Source organism: Tenebrio molitor, chromosome 5 (genome assembly GCF_963966145.1).
Source record: "Tenebrio molitor chromosome 5, icTenMoli1.1, whole genome shotgun sequence".
Lineage (NCBI taxonomy): Eukaryota > Metazoa > Arthropoda > Insecta > Coleoptera > Tenebrionidae > Tenebrio > Tenebrio molitor.
The window spans coordinates 9776033-9797557 of record NC_091050.1 but is presented as its reverse complement, the minus strand read 5'-3'; the positions used below and the strand labels follow the sequence as shown (position 1 = coordinate 9797557).

Below are 21525 nucleotides of genomic sequence, written 5' to 3'. Positions count from 1 at the left end.
GTCAAAAGTCGTGTTTGGTCGTTATCACGGATCTTTTTTCCGCGCCACACTAATTTCAATGTCATCCATCATGTACCTACAATCGAGTACAAAAGAGAAAATAGCATAATAAATCAAACTATAAATTAAGCTTGTGTTAGATCGTATTACTGATAAACGGACGATATTGATCAGTAGTTCCTTTGACAGGCGCTGGACACACAATTGAAAATCGTGGCCTGAGTATTTTATTCACGATAGTACTATCATTAGTCGAAGTTAATTTGATTTATCGACAAGGAAAAGTAAATAATTGTCTAATAAGATGTTTCAAAATTGTCTTGGGTATCTTGGATAGCATCTGGTGGTATTTTGTGAAAAAAATTTATTTTGGAAATTTAAGAATAATAAAAATTGCTCTTGATATTTTAGTAAATTTTTAGATTGTTCCAGATATTAACTCTACCACGAACATTTGCAAATAAAATGTTTTGACAATAAAAGATAACAGTTATCGTCCACAGATTATTCAGCAGTCGTAAAAAAAAACTCCCAAAATATTGTCTATTTATTAATTATTAATATTTTTATTTTTATTATGTGAGTAGTATTATTAGAAGTGATTATTTATCACTTGTTGTTACATATATTCCTTTGTAAACATTTATTTAAATTTAAATTAAGAGATTAGCAAATTAAATTGCAACATTGTACGTTTTATAATTTACGGATTGCATCAGACTTACTGTTCCCACTTATTTATAGATATGCATTCATTCATTAATTATCTAACCGAAAATTTTGCATTTAGAAGAAAGAAACGTTGCTTAAGGTGTATCTGCATTACATTTGTGTCACCTCCTTTCAAATAAAAAATTATAAAATGCAGTTATTTGAACCTGAAATGCGTTTGCAAGTAACCTGCGTTCAGAAATTAATCCGTTTGGAATAACTTGTGAATTTTTGAACCTACATCTCTTGACCTTTTGTTCATATTCCTAAGTTTCATTTTAGATTGTGTGGGTTAAGTTACGACAAGCATTTGGCAAACCACAGCCGACTCCGCACGTGCCAATTTTTTGAACACCCGTTAATAAAAATACTTAAAATACTTTAAATTTTGACGGATTAAAAAAAACTTTGGACTACACTTCAAAAATTGTTTTGGATGCTTTGTGGATGTTTACCACTGTTAAACATTGTCAACATTGGTTAATATTCAGGAAAAAAAATTGACAACATTCTTAGATGCTCTTCAGATGTACTCAATTTGCCACTTATTCTTTAGGATTTTTGACAAAGAATTTTCTTCTTGATCTGACAAAAGAGACAATGAATTGACTGTTTTGTTTCCAATTGTATCAAAAAAATGGTAATATCCATAGCAAGTTGCAAAATCCTTCTCTTCTGATTTCTAAAAGTTATCGTGGGCAAGAAACTGGAATGTTGTAACTGCCTCTCTTAAGCGTAAAAAGCAATTAGTGATCAAGGATTACGTTAATTGTGCAGTTAGTCACATTCTTAAGTAATTTTTTGTGCTTCACTGATCATTTCTAATTCGAAAAAGAAACACCTTTTACCGCCGCTCTATTGTGTTGAGGTTATTGAATCGTCAGGAAACAACTTGAAATAATTTATATCCGACAGCAACAACAAAAATGTTAAGACGTAATAGACAACAGCAAAATGACACTGAGCGAACATATTGAATTATAACGTTATCAAACCACAAATCATGTGTTTTCATCTAACCATTCAAGAGATTTTTTTATCGGACCATCATAAATCAATAAAAATTAAATTCGTTATTAATCCTGCGGTAAGCATCGGAATTCCAGTTTGCAATTTTCTAATTTGAAACTGAAACCGGAGCTGTCCCGGAGAATTTATGTTTCTTTCTTCATGTGTGGCCGTAAAGGTGCTTTTTCATGTAGTCAGGTGTCGCTTTTATGGACTTGTAATTGCAGGAAATCGCCAAATTGTCACGCGCTTTCATGCAAACAGACCTGAATTGTACGATGACCCTTCCAATTGACCCTTGTCTCTCAAATTCCAAGATTCGTTGGTTCGATCCGAGCACAATGAGGTTGGTACGATTTGATTCTAAAATTGGAGGAATGTGTTTCCGCTCGTCCGTCATCCAAGCATATGCAAATTTGCTCGTTGTTTTGGCAAGACCGAATCGGTTAAAAATATTCAAAAACCGTCCGTGTGATTTCTTTTCTTAATTGGAATCGGCAGCGCCGTCTAAAAATACCGGCGGCTTTATTGCGCACCTCTGTTGAATTCCCATCAATTAGAGGAAGCCAAACAATGCTGCACACACATGTATGTCCAATCGGCTTTATTATTGTGAATTCCCGATTTATACCCGAGAGCGTAAAGCTCGTGTTTCAGGTGCAGCAGCGACAATAGGAAACGGTGTAAAAATGAGGAATTACCAGATGAGTATGGGTTTATTTTGGTTGGGGTTATGTCGAGCACGTGCGGAACTCGATGCTCATAACATATCCTGTATTTACTCTTCTGCAGTTAGTTTTTTATCTCCATCAACGTCTCTATTTGGATTATTCTACACGGACTCGGAGTTATCAGTTTGTATTCCGAGAATTAACGTCACATATCTTGTCACAATAAAACACTCCTCGTTCTCTTCTTTTTGGATCAAATTCCTTCCACATCCAGCGCGCGTTGCGCCTCGACTCCTGGCTCGTTTCCGAATCAGAATTTATTAAACTGGCTCTCCCAAGATGAATCAAGTCGATTTAATTGATATCTAATCACAGATCGGCGTTATGGGGGCATGCCGTTATCGCATTTAAATATTGGAGCGCCGCCCACAAATTGAATTCTTTCGTTTATAGACGCATTTCAGACTCACGTTTCAGACCTACGCTCGCCCATAAAAAATAAATCGCTGTAGTTCCTACACCGTACACTCACCGGGAAAAGTCTAATTGATTTATGGAGGTCGCAGGATAACCGTCCGACTAATTTCCTCGATGATTTTGAGGTTATCCGCGATTTACGAACGTGAAATAAATCGTGTACAAGTCGAGAAATCGACCCTCGCCGCTTTTTGCCGCAAAAAGGGGATAATGGTTCGTGCAATAAAGTCCATCAGATTTTCCATTACCTCGTTTTTATTGTGCATCTAATGGAGGCATGAACGGCCTCTCCATTTTTCGATCGATCAGCGGGGCGCAACAACTTCACCCCCATTTTTTCAGCAGTCGGATGTAACCCTTCTGACGTAAACTTCCGTAATTTCCGCGCTCTGCAGGGTCTAAAAGCATGTGAACATAATTTTACCGGAACGGCACTCTCACGTGGGGTTGCTTTCGTGCAAGCACAACTTTTTTATGTCGAAGAAAGTCACAGGGGGACCAAAATGAAAAAGTTGTTGCCGAAACGGATCCCATCGAGGGACCAAAACGGGAAAGTTTAATCAACAAAAATGAAAAACATTTCGAATGTGGAAGTTAATTTATATTTTAATCTCCAAATCGGACGTCACATAACTCCTAAGCTTTTTGATTCACAAATTGGAAAACTTTGGACCCACCGAAGCCGACTATAAATGGGAAATAATTCACATTCAAATATTTAATATTCGAGATGACTGCAGAAACGAAAATTATTTTTAAACGTGTGAGCCGTTGAATAAATCGAATGCATTTCCATCAGCGTTCCTTCTTCATTACGGAGTTGATCACAGTTGTCTGTTAATGTCGCCTGGAATGGAAAATCTTGAGTCGTCTTTTCATGTTCTCTTCCAGGTCATCTTCGTCGTTATCTCTGCCAATTGTTCCAAGTGTTGTGACATCTGCGAATGTAAAGCGCAAAATTTCCCTGTTTAGCGGTCTTGAGGGTGTCTCCAATTCTGATTTCATGTCCACAAATTTGTCAACTTAGTAGATTAAATTGCTTTCACTTGCAAAAATCTTATCAGCGGGATATTAAAATTCAACCTGTTAACACGAAGAAGACGGCATTTGTTGAATACACAATCAAACGCGGGTCCACCGGAAAATAGAATCAGTAGTGGATATTGTAATAATAAAAAATGTGCGAAGCTCCTGAAGATTAAGGTTGTCCAATTTTGTATAAAATCAAATTATAATGGTCAAATTATTTCAAATTAGTCCAGCACAATAAACAGTACTTCTGAGTAAATACGGGGTCATTATAAATAATTGTCCCATCGCAGTAGGCGTTGGTGACGTAGTTGAATGTGCCGCAAGCTTTATAACATGAGTGAGACTAGCATCGCCGATAGGTAGCGCTGCTGGCGGTAGTGTAAATTTGTCTACTAGTTTGTTTAACGTTGCGAAGCTAGCGGCACATCCCAAATTTGTGTGGATTTTCAACGCCAACTACGATGGGACAATCATTTATAATGACGCTGTATAGTATCGGGTGTTCATTTAAATTTCTCCTCAAAGTCGACGTTGAAGAGTCGATTATAAACGCACCACTCGTCAGTCTGCATAGTAAAAACACAAACAACGCAAAAAATGAAGTTAGATTTAAACACCTGATCCGTGATCTGTAATCTGTGGTGCGTTCACAATCGACTCTTTAACGCCAACTTTGAGGAGAAATGAACACCCGATACAAGAAAAAATAGCGAGAAACTTGAAAAAAGTTAAGCAGTTAACTTGGTTAATCAACCGGTTAAAAAGCCAAAGAAATGAACCGGTTGACTTTTTGGCAGGTTAAATAAATGAATAGAAGATTGTACTTAAATAATTTCATACTGACAAATTATTCTTGTTGAAATACTATGAATCAACTTAACTATTACAACATAACTTGTTCAACCATTACTTAATTAACTAGGTCAATCCCTTTAACCAGTTGAACCAGTTAGACCACGCATTGCTACATTTAGCCGGCCAGGTAGGTTAACCGGTTATTTTTTAGCCAGTTTGGCTCTTTAGCCGGTTTAACCGTCAGTTAATTAACCATTTTGAGTGGTTGAACCGGTTAAGCCATACAGTCGGGAGTAAGAATGAGGACTCAAATACGTTCTTCGAAGATTGCATTTTTCTAGGTAATTTTGCTTAAAATTGTTACAGATTAATTAGACATAAGTTCCTTTTTTTGTTTTGTTAGGACCGTGGTAGTTTTCACTTATGCGAAACGAGGGCAAATGTCCATTAGTCACACTTGTCGACAGATCTGAGACAGCCCTCTGCGTTTCCCATGGGTGTTAGAAACAGTTGACATGTTTTATGGTTAGTGTGTAAATTTGCTGGGACTGATATGACCGTTGTGGTCTTTTGCGGGTGCATGTGGTTTGTGTATTTGGTGTGGGCGTTGGGTGAGTGAGGTGATAGATGGATGCCAGATGTAAGAAAGGGGATGTATAAATGCGATTTTAGTTAGTTTTTAGACACTCTTGTTTTGACCTAAGATCTGGTAACTTGTACTGATTTGCAAGAGTCCTTAATATAGTGAATTATTAAGAGGTCTGAGTTTGTTTTTTGAATCCTGACAAATTGAGTGTTGATTATAACAATTAATTTTATTAAAATATTTTTGCAATGTCGTTCTTGTTGGAAGTGATGTCTATACTGGGAAAGTACCGACACTCGATCCGAATTTTCCGGTACGCCTATACACTGGCCTTTGATAATAATTTATTGCACACTACTCGGTCTAGGCCGAGCAGTTTAAAAAGTTAAAACTTAAAATTGCAGTACTCGTCCAACTATCTTATCTGTTGAATGGCTGGGAAATGTGTGGTGTCACTGTTATCGGTGATAAAAACAATGAGTAGAAAATTCGTAGTGTTATGCATAAATTAGCGTTGGAGACTCTGTGCCGCTATTAATTTAGTGTATGGCAATGCCAAGGATTATAGCGGTGGCACCGCCACCAAGGAGCGAATAAAAATGAGTAACGAATTTATTTCCGACTTTTCCACGCTACTGTACTCCGACATAAACATAAACAGTGTTGGTTCGTGGCGTAGTGAGGTGATCTCCCATGCAAAACTGCAGGCTCAGTAGTTTGGTTAATATGAGGTCGGTTGGTAGTGGTTTTTCGCGTGCTTTGCCTCCTGTTCAGGCAACGAACGTGCAATTCTAATAAATAAGTCCGATCGGATCAACCGCCTTCGACACGATTTGTACTGCTTATTTAGCAGGATTAAGTCAGTCGCCCCGAGATATGTTGCCGGTCGAGTGAGCCGAGCACGTCACGCCAGTCCTGCAACGTGATCCTGCCAGGATCGAGCACCGGCGGCGGTTCCTGAGCGGGATTGCGCCATCACACCGCCACTTCTGGTTGCATCAACGGCGACATTGTTTCCAAATTGAAGTGTTAACTTTCTTCTCGGCTCAGATGATTTCAACGCGCGCTTAATCGACCATCGCCCGCCAGTGACAGCCGAAACGCGAAAAAAGTCGTAATCCTTGCGGGCCCGATCGGAATATCGACCGTTTATCGATCAACAACAATGGTGGAAGTGTATTAGTTCACAATTTACAGCCGCTTACATCAGAACACAAACATCAAATATTAAACGTTCAAATAAATTAGACGGAGCGGGAAAAAATTATCTGCATCTGTGATAAAAACCGTAAAATAAATATTTGAGGACTGTGCTCGCGGGAGTGGGACTCGCGGAGATGTGAATTTATTGTGCAAAAATTGGGATGTGCGGCGATTAGTGCGACAAGAAATAAAGATGCCGGAGACGGTCGTAACTATTAGCAGAGAGGAGAAAGAGAGGATCAAAAAGGTACACCGGAAAAAATATTGATGTTGCAAAAGCTATTGGCGGATCTTGTTGACAAACTGAAACAAGAGGTGACACTAAGGTCAAGTCCATTAATTCATTTAGCCCGAATTATTCACGAGCGACAGTATGAATTGGGTCGTTAGAAGCTGACGTCGGATCTAACAAAATTGATGAATTAACTGCCCCAAAGGCACACTATTTAATTTTTTTCATCGGATTAATTACTTAGCGTTATCGTATGGTGTTGGCCTTAATTAGTTTTGGATTTTTCAAGGCTCAATAACGTCGGCATCGACAGACACTTTCTGTAAATAAATTGTTATGCTTGAAAATAATCAATCGGGAGCAGATGGTCCGGCAGAGTGCATTCTACCAACACTGTATATTTTATCACTGAAAAACTTATTGCAGATGGCCGAGTTCGTACTCCAAAGTGTATACACAGACCTTTAAGCGAATATTAATAACAACAAGGGATGTTGTTTTATTGGTCGTTAAAACAGGAACAAGACTTACACATTTACCGACATCCTTGAACCGTGTTACGCTGTAAAACTGGATATTCAATTTTATTGCACACGTGTAATTCTAAAACACCTAAATATAATAGTGGTCCAAAATAGAGGAAGTACCGCTGAACCCTTTAAAATATTTATTCCATTGTTGCTGACGAAAATGCTTCCTGTCCGCCGATTTTTGAATTAGATCTATTATTTTTTAATGATAGCAATTTGTGTAATTAAGCGATTATCATAAATCTAGTGTAGTCTGTGTGGCCAAACACGTGTCGACTTCCGATTATCCACGGTTTTTGGGCGCGTTCATTGCCTTAATTGCCTCCGTGTCGGGTCTAATCTAAAAATCTAAGTGGCGAATGTGGTTTACATTTTCGTACCAGCAAAGAATCTGCGCGCGGAAGAATTGACGAATAAATCCCAGGACCTGTCTTTGTCGTGATGTCCCGAATTGTGTAATCTTTATTGGTTTTACATATTCAACGGATCATTTAAATTTCTAATCCTGAAATTGCGAAACGTAATTTTATCCGACGATTTCGGGTTTGATGTCTCAACTAACGGTTTTATTGCCGGGGGGTAACTCCTGGAGGATGATAAAAAAAATTCTCTGGGAGTACCGCGACCAGAGACGACGCAGATGAGTCGAGATTAAATCTTGTTCATATTTTATTTTTGAAGATAATTTAGTTGACAATTTGACGAAACTATTTTTGAAATGTAATGAAAGTTGTACTTGTGAATTTAAATTGAAGAAGGTGAATGTCACAAAAATTTATTTTTAACCTCTGATCTCTCGAGTTGACGAAATTTATTTTTTCTCACCATTGAACAATACTAATGATAATAATAGTGTAAAGTAGGCGTTCAAGATTTGTCAGATTCGTCCTTTAAATTAATTTTCCTTCGTGACTCCTGTGCGTAAGTATAGAAATGATTTCTATTTTTAGACGTTATAAAATTTCTATTTTTAGTTGGCAGTTCTACATTTTATATTTAAAATTTGCATTTTATATCAAAATCGTTGTAAACATTTATTCGCTAAGAATTTAATGGATGAAATCACGTGAAAAAGCGTTCGTTGCATTCCGCACAATTGTTTATCAATATGAAACTGTAATTTAAAAAATATCTGGGACGAAGCATCGAAGTTATGTAAAAATAATTATGACTAATCCAAAATAATTTATGTAAAAACCTTGTTGATACATATATTTATATATTTTTATTTCAGCGACAAATGATAGTTGACACTTGAGGTCATATGTTAAAAAAGAATTTTCCTTGGTAATTTTACGTTCTCAAAAGCGGACTAAAAGTAATTCTTTTTCGGACGCTGAGCCGTGGCGCTATCTGTTCGTTAACAACGAAACCGACACAACCGATAATTGTCCTGTCACCATAAATTATGTAAATAAATAATGGTATTGCAAATAGTAAATTAAAAATTTAATGTGCATCTCTGTCCAAAAGTGCCTTTTGTCCTCGCCTGTTTTCAACCCTTGGCTGCGCCTCGGCCAGAAAATTCAGACTCGGACGAAAAAGACGCACTTTTTGGCCTTCGTACACAAATAACTATTTTAGAAATCCAGTTATAAACTGACAATAATTTTAAAAGCAAAATGATTTTGCAAAGAGTCATTTTAGGATTTTGTTTAATCATCCTGTGCAAACAGTGTAATGTACTTAGCTTCGTTTATATAACCCTCGATGACACAAATTTCCTTATCTTTTAATTTATTATTTCTCGGAACTGGAGTTCCAACATTATATAGAAATTCAAGAAAGTGTTTAACTAACATAACAGCAGCAACTTATTGAGATTCGCCAATAAAAACTTTGCCTTTAATTTTTGAATACGAGCTTTCGTACATAAAAGTCAGCCCAGACGTCTCCACAAGCCTTATTTTGGTATGAACATTTCCAACCTATTTTTCCTAGTTTAGTCTTGTTCAGGTAGAATTACAAAATGGTTTGAATTTGTTTAATTTATTTTAATTAGTAAAGCTTCTTTGAAATACGACACTTTAGTCACATTTATGGAAACAGACTATGCTCACATTTGACACAATTGTCATCATGTAATGAACTTTTTTGTAGCGATTCTCAGAATTTTTTAATTACTCTATAACATTTATTAAAGGTTAATGTAAGAAAAAACCCGAACATGCTTTTCTAGAATCTAATAAAAATTAATTAAGCTCGAGACCCGGCACGTAATTGTGCCAAAACTCGGAGATACAAACTCGTTCTCGGCAGTAATTCTCTCAGAAAGTTACAAAAACAATCTCCAATAATAATAGATAACGAAACTCCGGAGGATAAAACCAAAACAATTCAATTTTTAACAACGGACGAGAACCGGAATAAATTTTTAATTGAGCTTATCACACGCTGACCATGCCTCATTTGGGAGTGCTCATTTCGTATATCAAAAATATTTTTTACAAGGTGCTTTCTAATCTGGTTTAGACATTGATTGATTTATTGGCGGGAGATAGTGGTAGGTACGTCTTATCTCTAATGTGTCCACAATATTCGATAGTACAACCCTTTCTCTTTAGCAAATGTTTATTTGTTTAGCTGTTGTTCACACAAGATATTTTTTTATCGTGTCAATTAATGACTCGATTATTCTGTGTCACTCTCGATACAAATTGTATCGGGTGTTCATTTAAATTTATCCTCAAAGTGCAGAGTAAAAACACAAGCAACGCAAAAAGTGGGGTTAGATTTAAACAGCTGCTCTGTAATCCGTGGTGCGTCCACAATCGACTCTTCAACGCCTACCTTGAGGATAAATTAAGTGAACACCCGATACAACCATCATAGAATTAAAAAAAAAATGCGCAATGTCATTGGAGATCCGGTGATACCGATGCGATGGTACTCAAGTCATCAATAAGAGTTGACAATAATTTAGCTAATTACGCGCGACTAGAGGACGTCATTACGTAACAGACTATTAATTATTTATTAATAATATTAGCGTTGCCTTGACGATAATTGCAAATTAGTTTGACGTCAACATTATGGCTCCCGCATTGACGACAATCAAGACCGTAGCAAGCAGTCATGGTGTGTGGATCGGCTTCATCTAAAAATATTGTCAGGAAATGCAAGCGCCTTTCATCTTCTATCAGTAGATCACAAGGCCGTGATAGGTTTTTTGCGTCGAAATAGTAGGTCAAGCATCAGACAAACAATCCGCTTTCATCAATATCATTCACACTTCGTTCGGTCGGAATGGCTCTTGATGGGTTGTGGATATTAGGGATTTAGTGCACCAACGAGTTTCAATTAAGATTCAATTAATCACAGACTCAACGGAATCATATTTTATCATCGCGTTCAATATTTCTGGACGACATGAAATTTACACACGAGACCAGACGCTCCTCCGGTACTACTTCCGTGAAAAGCCTAGGCAAACAGAAAAAATAAATTCATATCCCTTTGTCGGTAGTTGGGTTCTCGTTGGACATGTTTTGCGTATAAAGACCGCAGGAATTAAATGTGTATTCTCCGAAAACGTGAGTGAACTGTTAAGACGCCACATGTTGGTCGCGTTCACGTTTTATATACGGAATAAATTTCAACAATCGTCGGACAATTTAAAACACGTGTCTGAATTAGCACGAGCTTCACGTCGCAAAGTAGGCACAGAAGTGTTTATGACTTAATAAAATCGCTCGAGCTGAAATCTTTATAGACACGCCATCAGCGAAACCTTTTCAGAAGTTGGTGAAGCTCTTGCGGCTACGTACTTTGCCACAGTTGTTAAAGTAATTGACCGGAAACTTTGTTCTGAAATTCGTGAAAGACCTCTTTGTGAAGTAAATGAATCGTTTGACGATAAATTACCAACGTAACGAGATTTTTAACCGATCGGTGGACCACCTAACGAAGTTCCGGTGTCGATCGGCCCTTTCGCTGTTTTCGGGAAAAAGTACCCACTTTCGGGCGTTCTCTTTTCAATATTTCTGTTGTCGGGTGCTTTGAAGCTTTCCACACCATGAATTGCTTGTTGCAAACGTAACCTTGTCGGAAATCGGAAATTTGTTCTCTTTATAAGTAAATATTGACAAATACTTCTATTTCCGCATTAGGTTGAAAACAGCGATAACAGCCCAAGCTGTGAAACTCTGTTATTGCTTGTTTATTTTTTCTAAGTAATGCTTATCGACGACTGAAACGATCCGCAGAAAGATCTAGAATCGCAAACAAATACCCCAAGAGCAAAATTTGTCCTTCCAAATTATCCTTTTCAACTGTGGATATTGATAGTTGATCTAAAATATTCTATCGGGTGTTCACTTAAATTTATCCTCAAAGTTGGCGTTGAAGAGTCGATTGTGAACGCACCACGGATTCAGTTGTTTAAATGTTTAAATCTGACCTCACTTTTTGCGTTGTTTGTGTTTTTACTCTGCATAGTGCAGCGTTCACAATCGATTCTTCAGCGCCAACTTTTGAGGAGAAATTTAAATGAACACCCGATAGTTCAAAGCTAGAGTAAAAAAATTATTGTTGATGCAACAAATGTCTCCTCTTGAAGCAGAGTGGTTAACATTTATTCTTTTTAGTGTGCAACAGTTAAGTTATTCCAGAACATATTGTCCACTGTTTATAAAAAATATATTTGGTCATTAAAAAATCCTGTATAAATAAACTAATTTGTTTTAACATGTTTCTAAAACATATTAAATTTGTGTTTATAATCAATTTTCTCGTTTCCTTAGATTTAATCTTTTTATTTACATAAAACGAACCACTTTACGTAACAGTTGTGGTTTATCATTTATTGCCTCTACCTAGAAGCAAAAGACAAAGAAGCTTTTTTTTAATCGTGAAGATAGATCCCCAAGACACTAACATCATCCGGTAAAATGCTGCAATGCGTTGATGCCTTTAAAAAAACTAGTTGTACCTTGACCCATTTACCTTTGTACTCTTAATTGGTGCTCTTTTAATTTTGAGAAAAAATCTTTATTGTTAAGAGAGAACAGAGGAGTGGCTTCAATAATTTGAAACCACCGTTCTAGTTTTTCATTCGTCTCTCAATATTTTCTAACGAGTGTTCATTTAAATTTCTCCTGACAGTTGGCGTTGTAGAGTCGATTGTGAACGCACTACTCGTCAGTCTGTACAGTAAAAACATAAACAGCCCAAAAAGTGAGGTTAGATTTAAACAAGTGAACCGTGATTCGTACTCCGTGGTGGGTTCACAATCGACTCTTCAACGCCAGCTTTGAGGAGAAATTTAAATGAACACCCGATAGTAGTTTGAAGTTTCTAATCTGGAAGAAATAGGACATCACTATCGGAATTTCTCTTCATTCTATATTCCGCATAATCTTTTGAATAAGTAGGATGGATAGAGGGTTGAATAATTTAAATCTCCTTTCCACCAGCCTATTTTCCACTTTCGAGAGTTTTATTAGAATTTCAACGACCAGACAGGATAACTTTTACTAATCGCATTTTTATTTGTTCTAGAGTTGGATTAAAAGCCTTGAAATAATTCTGGTTGTTCGTTTTTTTTTATTGAGTTCTACATTATTTATTATAAAACGCGACGGGACTACTCAGAGCGACGCAACAAATAAAGACCAACCCATAAATAACTGAATTTTTAATGACAGATTAAGAACGTAATGAGCTATCTGCAATATAAATTACACAACAAATATCGCAGACATCTCGGCTATATATCTCGAAACGAACAGAAACGTGAGCTAATTCAGGCGGTTTTGCTTGTTAAATGACATCGCGGATTATAGATACACGCATAAATAACGTAGAACTTTTCAATTACTTTTGGAAAAAACTATCCGATAAGCCGGACCAGTTTCCAGCGACGAAAAGTAGTTGACACTTACTTAGTTAGCATGTAAATTCGTGGTGGAGATTGTAGCGACTATGACCGACATGTTTCAGGAGGCTGTTCAGAGGTACACGGACACGAGTTGGCAGATCCATCGACAAAGCAAGAAAAAATCATCCACTATACCGATAAACACTTCCCCTTCGAAAAACGATGACGAGACTAAAATCGAAATTGTTAAAACTAACGGAGTCACACCGAATGGTGACGTTGCCAAACCATCCGAAAATGACAGACCGGAGTCACGACAGGTCGTGCAAATCGAAACGGTTGAAGTTACGTACGAACCGGTGAAAAGCCAAGTTGAAGTTGTTTTGGTAAGAGAAAAATATGTGAGTGTCACTAACAACAGTCTGACGACTAACATGTCACAAAGAGTCTTTTTTTAACGAGGGCGCACTGTAACTTACAGTCTCATAATAACTGCACGTTAGAATAGACAATCATTTCACCTCGCACCTTCTTCCAAAAAGCAACCAACAGTGATCCACTGGTGTGGATAATTTTCAAAACGACCGATCGAAATTAAATTCTTTCAGTCAGCATGACCAAAAATCTGTCTTGTCTTTTTTTAAACACACCGTATATTTTACCTTTGCACCTTGGAACTTCTCCAGACATTGCATTCGGTTGTTGGCGTACGTAGTAAGTTGGTTTAACAAAGTTGCATAGGTGTTTATGGTAAGTAGGCTTTGTTGGCCATTTGTAATGTTCTTGTTTATGTTTAATAACAATGTATCCTGTATTACTCAGGTGTCAAAAATGATAATTAACGTTTAAAAATCACCACAGGAGCTACACCGAAGGAAAAATAAAAAAGTTTCTAATACTTGTAGTTGCGTTAAACAAGATTAATGATTGCCATCTTATTTCCTGCTCGAAGCATGTGTTATTGGATTTTAAAAATACGTCATAAATCAAGAAATTAAGTTTCAGAATCTGTCTTGTTAAGACGATGTGCGGAGGCTTAATCTGGTTTTCTCGACCAAATAAGAAACGGAAAGATTCTACAAAACAAGGTTAAGAATGAAATAGTATCTGATGTTTCTTTGAAAAAATAGGTCGCGATTTGATTACACCGAAAAAATAGTTTTTCAGGAAATTTCAGGAATTATGTCGGATAAATAAATATTTAAAGATCCACTTCAAAAAATATAGAGATGTTTGCTTTAATTTTTACTTTTTCTGTATCTGCTTGTCAATAATCGTGTTGTAAATAAAGCGCTCTTAACGATTGTGCACGTGATACCTGTTGACTTGTACTCCGTGAGTCTAAAATAATTTCATCTTTACCTTGTCATCTGTATATTTTTTAATTCTCACCTTCGTATTTAATTTAGACCTTAAAATATTGTGTATTTATGCCAGGCGCTTTCATAACATCGTAAAATAACACAAAAATAGACCTTACGGCAGTTAAACAAAAATTTATTATCTTTTTTCTTTGTGTAATTTTTAACTTCGGAAATATAAGACTTTTCATAACAGCTTTTAAAAACATTTATTTTGAATTATGGATCAAGTCGATATCGATATCGTCGTTAATGTTTTTAATGAAAAACCATCGTGGTGTACTGTGCTTGTGCTTCCGAAGCTCAATTGAATTATTGAATAGGATCAAACAGAAATTTTCAATTTATTCAGGACTGAATCCACAGCAGAGATTTTTTGTTACCAGACGTATTAGATATTTCATTCTCACGTTGTATCAAAATCGGAATTCCACTTTGAGAGTGTTTCTTGTTATCTCCATTAAATAATCATAACTCAAGGTTATAGTTTCATGTGAATCTTGTGGAATTAGTTGTAGACTAATAAAGTTTCATGTCGGTTTCGTTTCTCTTCGTTTTTACTAACTATAAATAGTAGATACAAATCTTATTGTTTTGTAAGCGAAACCTCTTAAACAATTTGATACCAACGCAGATACGAAAAAGTTAGCGTGTGAATTCCTGCTCACAAAGGCTTTATCGACAGCAAATAAAAAACACAAATTAGAAACTTGTGTTGTAAAAAGCATTGACGCATGTATTCATTAAAATGTCTTGTTGACTTTAAACCAGAAAACCCATAAACTATTTTTTAAATCCTTTTTGCTTATTAGGTAGCTAATTAATTTTTTGTCTTAAAAGATACCATCAACGAAGCCAGGTATAATTGGATTTTGGAAAAACGACAAAGAAAAAGATTTTTACCATAAATTGTTCACGTAAAAAATAAATCCACCGATAAAATAAATTGTTAGTATGTTGCTAAACCAGGAATTTATTCAGTTCTTGATTTCATTCTAATAATTATTAAGTGTAAGTGAGAACACTTATTGAAACAAGAGTTTCATTGAAATGTATCCTCAAAGTCCTCAAAGAATCGATTGTGAACGCACCACTCGTCCACGTGCAGAGTAAAAACACAAACAATGCAAAAAGTTGGGTTAAAATGTAGATAGAGCGTTAAATTCTAGGTATATTTTTATCAATGACCTTGACTTTTGATGCCTGTTTTATAATCCGTAATATCTCATTTAAAAAATGATAAAAACATTCCCATCGATATCCAATTATGTATATACGTCAACTACTGACAACTTTCAAAGCACCAAACCCTAGAAGTTCGTATAAGTGCATGTAGAAAAAGTTGTATTTACTTATATTTTCGTCCTTCGTCCTCTTAGTAAATGGACATTGTCCATTTGTCAGCTTTTGATTCCTGTCGTTTGCAAAAAATCTGACAAATTGGCTTTTGGCAAAAACGGTCAGGACGCTCTCCACAGATCCGTGTACGTCATTTTTTCCCCCAGTCTTTTCCCCTCAAGATAAACTGGTGTTTTTCGCCCCACTTCATCGTTCCGGTGACAAGAAGTAGCTGTTCTTCGGCAAAATTGATCTGTTTATAGTTTCTTCCTGTTGATGAAGTACGCGTCTAGAATTTTAAGCGCGTCGTTATTAGTTTCTTTGGGTCTCGAGGAAAGAAATGGTTTCGATAAGAACAGATCGTGTATCTGATGGAATTTCTCGTGTTTTGTCCCAACGGATACTCCAAGATACGGTGTCTGCAGCGGAGTTACAACAGTAATTGGTAACGACTCGGCTGAAAAAGAGGTGTACAAACGACACCGACCTTGGCAACAATATTTTCTTTCAATTATCGTTATGAGAATTACTCATGCAATACCTACACGCGTTACACCTGTGCGTTTTGTCTAGATTACAACGATGGCAATTTGTTGGCGTATCGATAAAGGTGTGTGATCACGAAACAAGATGTTGTATAACGGAAGTATTCAGTCAATATCCGGCCTGGACCGCGCCTCCGGCCTTGTAGGTCAGTTATACCACCATCAAATTGGGTTACTGGGCACTTTGCTAATAAAGGTCAAACCGACTGTATGTTTAACTTGATAATGTTTGCACAATATGAGTGTTTTGACAAGACTAATCGGCACGAACGTGTCTGGACAAATGGTTTCGCAGGGAGAGGTTTCCCGAAAGCATAAAGCTCGCCAAAGGATTCCAACCAAACCAAAAGCTCATCCGCATTTGGTTCGTTGAGAGCTTTCACACTACAAAATAACTCGTAGAAAACTGTGATATTATGCAAATCAACAACAGTTTACAAAAGGGATGCATTGTGCAGATGGCATTGTTCTTTAATTCAAAGAGAATCGGAATAATCCTACTTTGTCCCGCAAGCAGTCATGGAAGTTCCACGTGTTTGCAATTTGAAGGTTCCGGTAACGTTCTATTGGTCCGGAGAATGTTTAACAGCCTCAGCTAACAAGCATTTGTTCTGTGGCATCTTTATCGCCAATAAAGTATTACAAGACAACACAATAAAAGCTGCAGCAATAATAATTTTAAAGTAAAGAAGTTACGACGTTTTAAAACTGAAAGCGTGAACGTCTAAAGAGTACTGTACCCATATTGAGACGTGTTAAGTCTAAAAATGGAGGTGTTAAATGTGCAAGAAGATTTAGGGTTAATCAATAGCGTTAAAAATTTTGTGGAGGGTGTGGCAACAGCGGTATTTGGAAAAATTAGAATTCAGACAAAAAAAAGAGTGTGTGCGACAGAAGAGAAAACTTCTATGACGCTCGTAATGTTATATTATATCACTCCACTCAAAATCTGACTGTTTGTGGCTCACTCGGCTAAATTCAGATCACGCGAATTAGCCTTTCACCTCGAAGCGTGTGACGTGACGCATGACGCGTGACGGTGAAACTATGTAATTCGTTACCCGGGAAAAATGTCGCGGTGCGCCTAAAGAAGCTTTCACCTCAAAAAGGATCAAAATGTTGGTGAAAACGTGGTGAGCTTTCACCAAAAATGATAAAACTTGATGCACAGATGGAGTAGATGATGGGACAATAATAAATAAACGTGAAGTCAAAAGATGAAAGATAGTGTTACGGCCAGCCTCTAATTATGTTGTTACACCATTTATAAATTGTATGTTCAAAGCATAAATTGTAAATAAAAGGATTATAGTGGTTGTGCGTTAATAAATGCAAGCGAGCGATGCGGAATAAATTAGATACGAATAAATCTTGATTGATTATGCATCTGATCTAAATATATTAATAACGTGAATAAATCAGTAGAAGTGGAGAGCCAGTCTGTGTACTGTGTGTGATTTTTTTGGCAAAAACTCCGTCTTATTTTCGTGCTTAAGTGAACAAACAAACAAAACTCAAACGAGCTTTGTAACTTCACCAAACAACCCCTACAATATCTCGTGGTCGTCTGCAGATGTATTTAACCGTCTTGAATCGTTCAACTTCCTCGTCGCTCCATCTGGCCTCGTAAAGGGGTTGGGGCGCCACCTCGTTCTCAGGGGCATCTGCATGGGTGTTCTCGTGTTCATCGAGAAGGAACATGTGTAGGAGCGTGCACGCATTGCTTCCCTTTCTCGTGTCCGTGAAGCACGTGCTTTTCCGTCTCTTTCGCCGCACACCTCACCAACTTCTTGCGGCAACGCCACCGAACGCTCGGATGCAGCTCTATTTCGGGACAACCGAAAAAATCTTCATTGCGTTGAAGAGTTGAGACTCGAATTAATATTTCTGAAGGATCGAGCTAATCCTTGTCCGTGTCAGTCACGTGATGACGGCGATTAGGTGCGAAGCTGGGACCCAAATCCAATTTGATCCTGCCCGAGAATGGTCCTGGGATTAATTAGTTTATTGAAATTAAGGCGGGTCCAGGTCGGGCCGAGATTAGAAAGGATGAAGGATTAGATGGTAAAATGCGAGGTGAAAGAAGTGACGCTTCCTGCTGAGCTTCGCGGTCACCGGTTGCTCCGCGTCAGACCTGCGCAAAGAAGGCGCCCGTCGGTGGTCAGTTCTAGTCAACTTGCCTTGCACAATGGAGAAGTTACAACAAATAATGTCGTTGGTAAAGATGAAAAAAAAAATGTACGTCGTCGGAGACTCTTGAGGCTCCGTCAGATTGATCGGTAACAGCTTTGGCGCCACTTTCGTATCAACGAAGTAGGAGCTCTGGACCCCGTGGACACGTTTCCTTGAAGATTTTTTTTCGGAATGGGGGAAAAGCCTGACGGCGTAGCTGTCGGTTTCCCCACTGCGCCTCGGTGTGAAATTTCGGGCTGCCGCTTCCACGAACCGCCTCCCCCTGAACCGGTCCTGCAATTAGCGTTGTCTTGGCACCGAGCGTTTGATCGTTGCCGTTATAGCGTTGCAAAGGCCGCGCTCCTGCACAGCCAAGAACGGCAACTGGAGTCAGTGACTCGACGGCATCTGCGAGACCTCGGCGCGATTTCCGCCGCATCCCCCGTCGACAAGCGTCGGGACGCGGCGCGAACAGTGGCGGCGTCGTTAAAGTGTGAAACGGGTGCAATTTCCGGCGATAGTGGATGTTGCCGAGTTCAGTTTTGTTAACGACGATGGAGTCGATGCTGCCGTGAGAATCGAGTGCTTCGTTTCCGGCACCTTCCGGCACTGACTTTGATGGATATTGTGTACCTTTGCGGTGGATGCGACTGGTAAACTTGTGTTCATTGACGGTAATTTAGGCAGTTAACTTGTGCGTAAACACTGGCGGCGTTTATGGTTATCGCTCACCTAAACGGGGCCCTCCGGTCTTCGCCTAATTAGCATCGATAGAATAATAGTGTTGCGAAATTGTAAGGGTAAACCCGAAGAATTTATTTTTCTTTAAATAATATTTATTATTTTCATTTTTTTTTTTGTACAAAGGCCTTAGTTTTATTTATTTACAATTTACATATTTTTTTATAAATCAGATTAATTTTGATCGTAAGTTGTGTTAATTTGTAGTGTTTGTTTTTGTACTAAATGGCTTTAAAAACGTCTTGTTTAACGAAACGTGGTTTATCAAAGTTGCATTTGCACTCAGGTGAGAAATATGACACTAGTCTACAGTCGTAAATTTGCTTGTAAAAAAAGTACTTTTTGTAGCAAGTAAAAAAAGGTAAAACGAGGACGAAAAATTCCAAAAAATTTTTCACGCTCAAAGGAGTAAAAGGACAATTATAAATATGTAGTTGTCTACATTAGAGTACGGTAGGGGTATTTTACAGCGCGAAAACTAAGTTTCAGGCATGAGGCGAAGCCGAGCGCCTGATTAGTTGGAGCTGTAAAATACTTACCGTACGACATTTGTGTTAGACTTTTCGGCTGACCAAAAATAAGATGTATCTGTTTTAAATTAATAAGTACAAATTTTTATGGATGTTTGAAGGTGTTTGGTAAAGATTTTTTTGAATTTTTTATTTTTTTTTTAAATAAATTACTATTATTACTAAATAAGAACAAATAAAATCGAAGCGATTCTGGAATTAATAAAATTCTGAGTTTGAATATGAAATAATTTGAAGAAACTTCCCTTGTTGCACGCCAATGCTTTTGTTTATCGGCACTGCTGCAACGGCCCAAAATATGCCGCAGTGATTGTAATTTGGGCCAGGCCGATGGTTTATTCAAATATTAATTTGGGCCAATTTGAAAAACAGCTCCCCCAGGGAGCCGTAGTTGCGTTATGAAAAGATAATTGCTGCACCTGTCCATGAAAAAATTACAATTTTTATTAGCCTGTCCCGCTAAGTCATTAGGTGTAGATAAGATAAAAAAAAATACAACACCCCAGCAAATATCGTGCCGGATCAAGCTATTCCAGGTGCTGATAAAAAGTGTCATTTTTTGTGAGATGCGTGCTAAATGGCGTCAATCTTGGCGCTTTCGACGCACTCGATTGAATTGAATCGTTCAATTGAATTAAGCCGGCCATTGTTTATTCCCGTTTTGTATTCGAATTATTTAAATGAGCACATCTGCTCCAAATCAGCGATTATTTTTCGGTAATGAACACCAGGCCGTGTTAAATGCGCCTGATCACCATTGACATAATTCTGACAAGACAATAACAACAATTTCGTGAGGCAACAAAGGCGTCGTCAAAATATGCGATCTGAAAGAGGTCTCGCCTCTGGTAGGCCAACTAGAGCGTATTGACGTCTTTTCCTGTGTATCTCTCGGTGGTTCAAGGTCCTGACACGCAATTTTGCTTTTGTGCGGGAGGTCCTTGCGTTGAAATTTTAAATCGCAATATCTTTTGTTCTGCAAAATGCAGTCGCGTTCCTAATTCAACGATTCAGTTTTCCAAATTGCTCAACAGTTTCAGGAGTTTACAAAATGAAATTTCCACAACGTTAATTCATTTTCTTCTCTCTCCGTAACAATTTAGTCCAGGTATGAAAGCGTTGTTTACATTTTTCCCGAGGAAAATGATGAAATTTAATCTTCTTGTCCGACAACGGTCTCGAAGCAGTAAATCTTGGATGAATATTTTTCAACAGAATTTAGTCGTGTACTTTGATGGTTTTATGATACTAAAATATGAAATATTTCCACTGTTAAATCTGTCTAATCGGCTTTGGTCTTTTGAGTACGTCACACATGTGCTGTTGGAGAGAAGTTGAGTGGTTTGCTTAATGTAATGTATTCAGAGAGTATTTATGCACAAGCGTTCGTAAAACCTGACAATTACTGTTAAATTACATAGTACTTGTCGTTCTTCTAAATTGTTAATTTGTGGTTGCCGTCCATCGTGCACACACCGAAAGAAATTGGAAATGTTTTTATAGTTCGTATTAGTAATAAAATACGATATCACACATGTGTCATGCTGTAATCAAATGTGTCATCAAAGAAAATCCAACGTCATGCCTTGACGAAATAGTCGCGTACTATCAAGGTTTGTTATCTTTAGTTTGTGATGTATGAATAACGCGATTATTTTACTTGGTTGAAATCTCATACTTTACCAAAAATTATCAAGTTTGTGAAAAATATCAAACTATAATATCAACATGACCAGATACATATGTAACAGGTGTTCAATTGAAAAGTTCATCGA

General features: G+C 37.5%; 1 protein-coding gene across 13 annotated transcripts in view; it reads left to right on the top strand.

Annotated features, from left to right (window-relative positions):
- by (blistery) overlaps nucleotides 1–21525 on the top strand; it is a 137579-nt gene that overhangs the window by 76545 nt on the left and 39509 nt on the right. For 6 of the 13 annotated variants that reach the window (XM_069048021.1, XM_069048028.1, XM_069048023.1 and 3 more), the window contains one exon: nucleotides 13186–13464. The exons of 2 other annotated variants lie outside the window; for them this stretch is intronic. In XM_069048021.1, coding sequence (XP_068904122.1) covers nucleotides 13186–13464 — 279 coding nt within the window. Of the gene's footprint in view, nucleotides 1–6011; nucleotides 6731–13185; nucleotides 13465–18888; nucleotides 19154–21525 lie in introns of those variants that run through there. 5 more of the 13 variants (XM_069048024.1, XM_069048020.1, XM_069048030.1 and 2 more) reach the window with 5 other exon arrangements.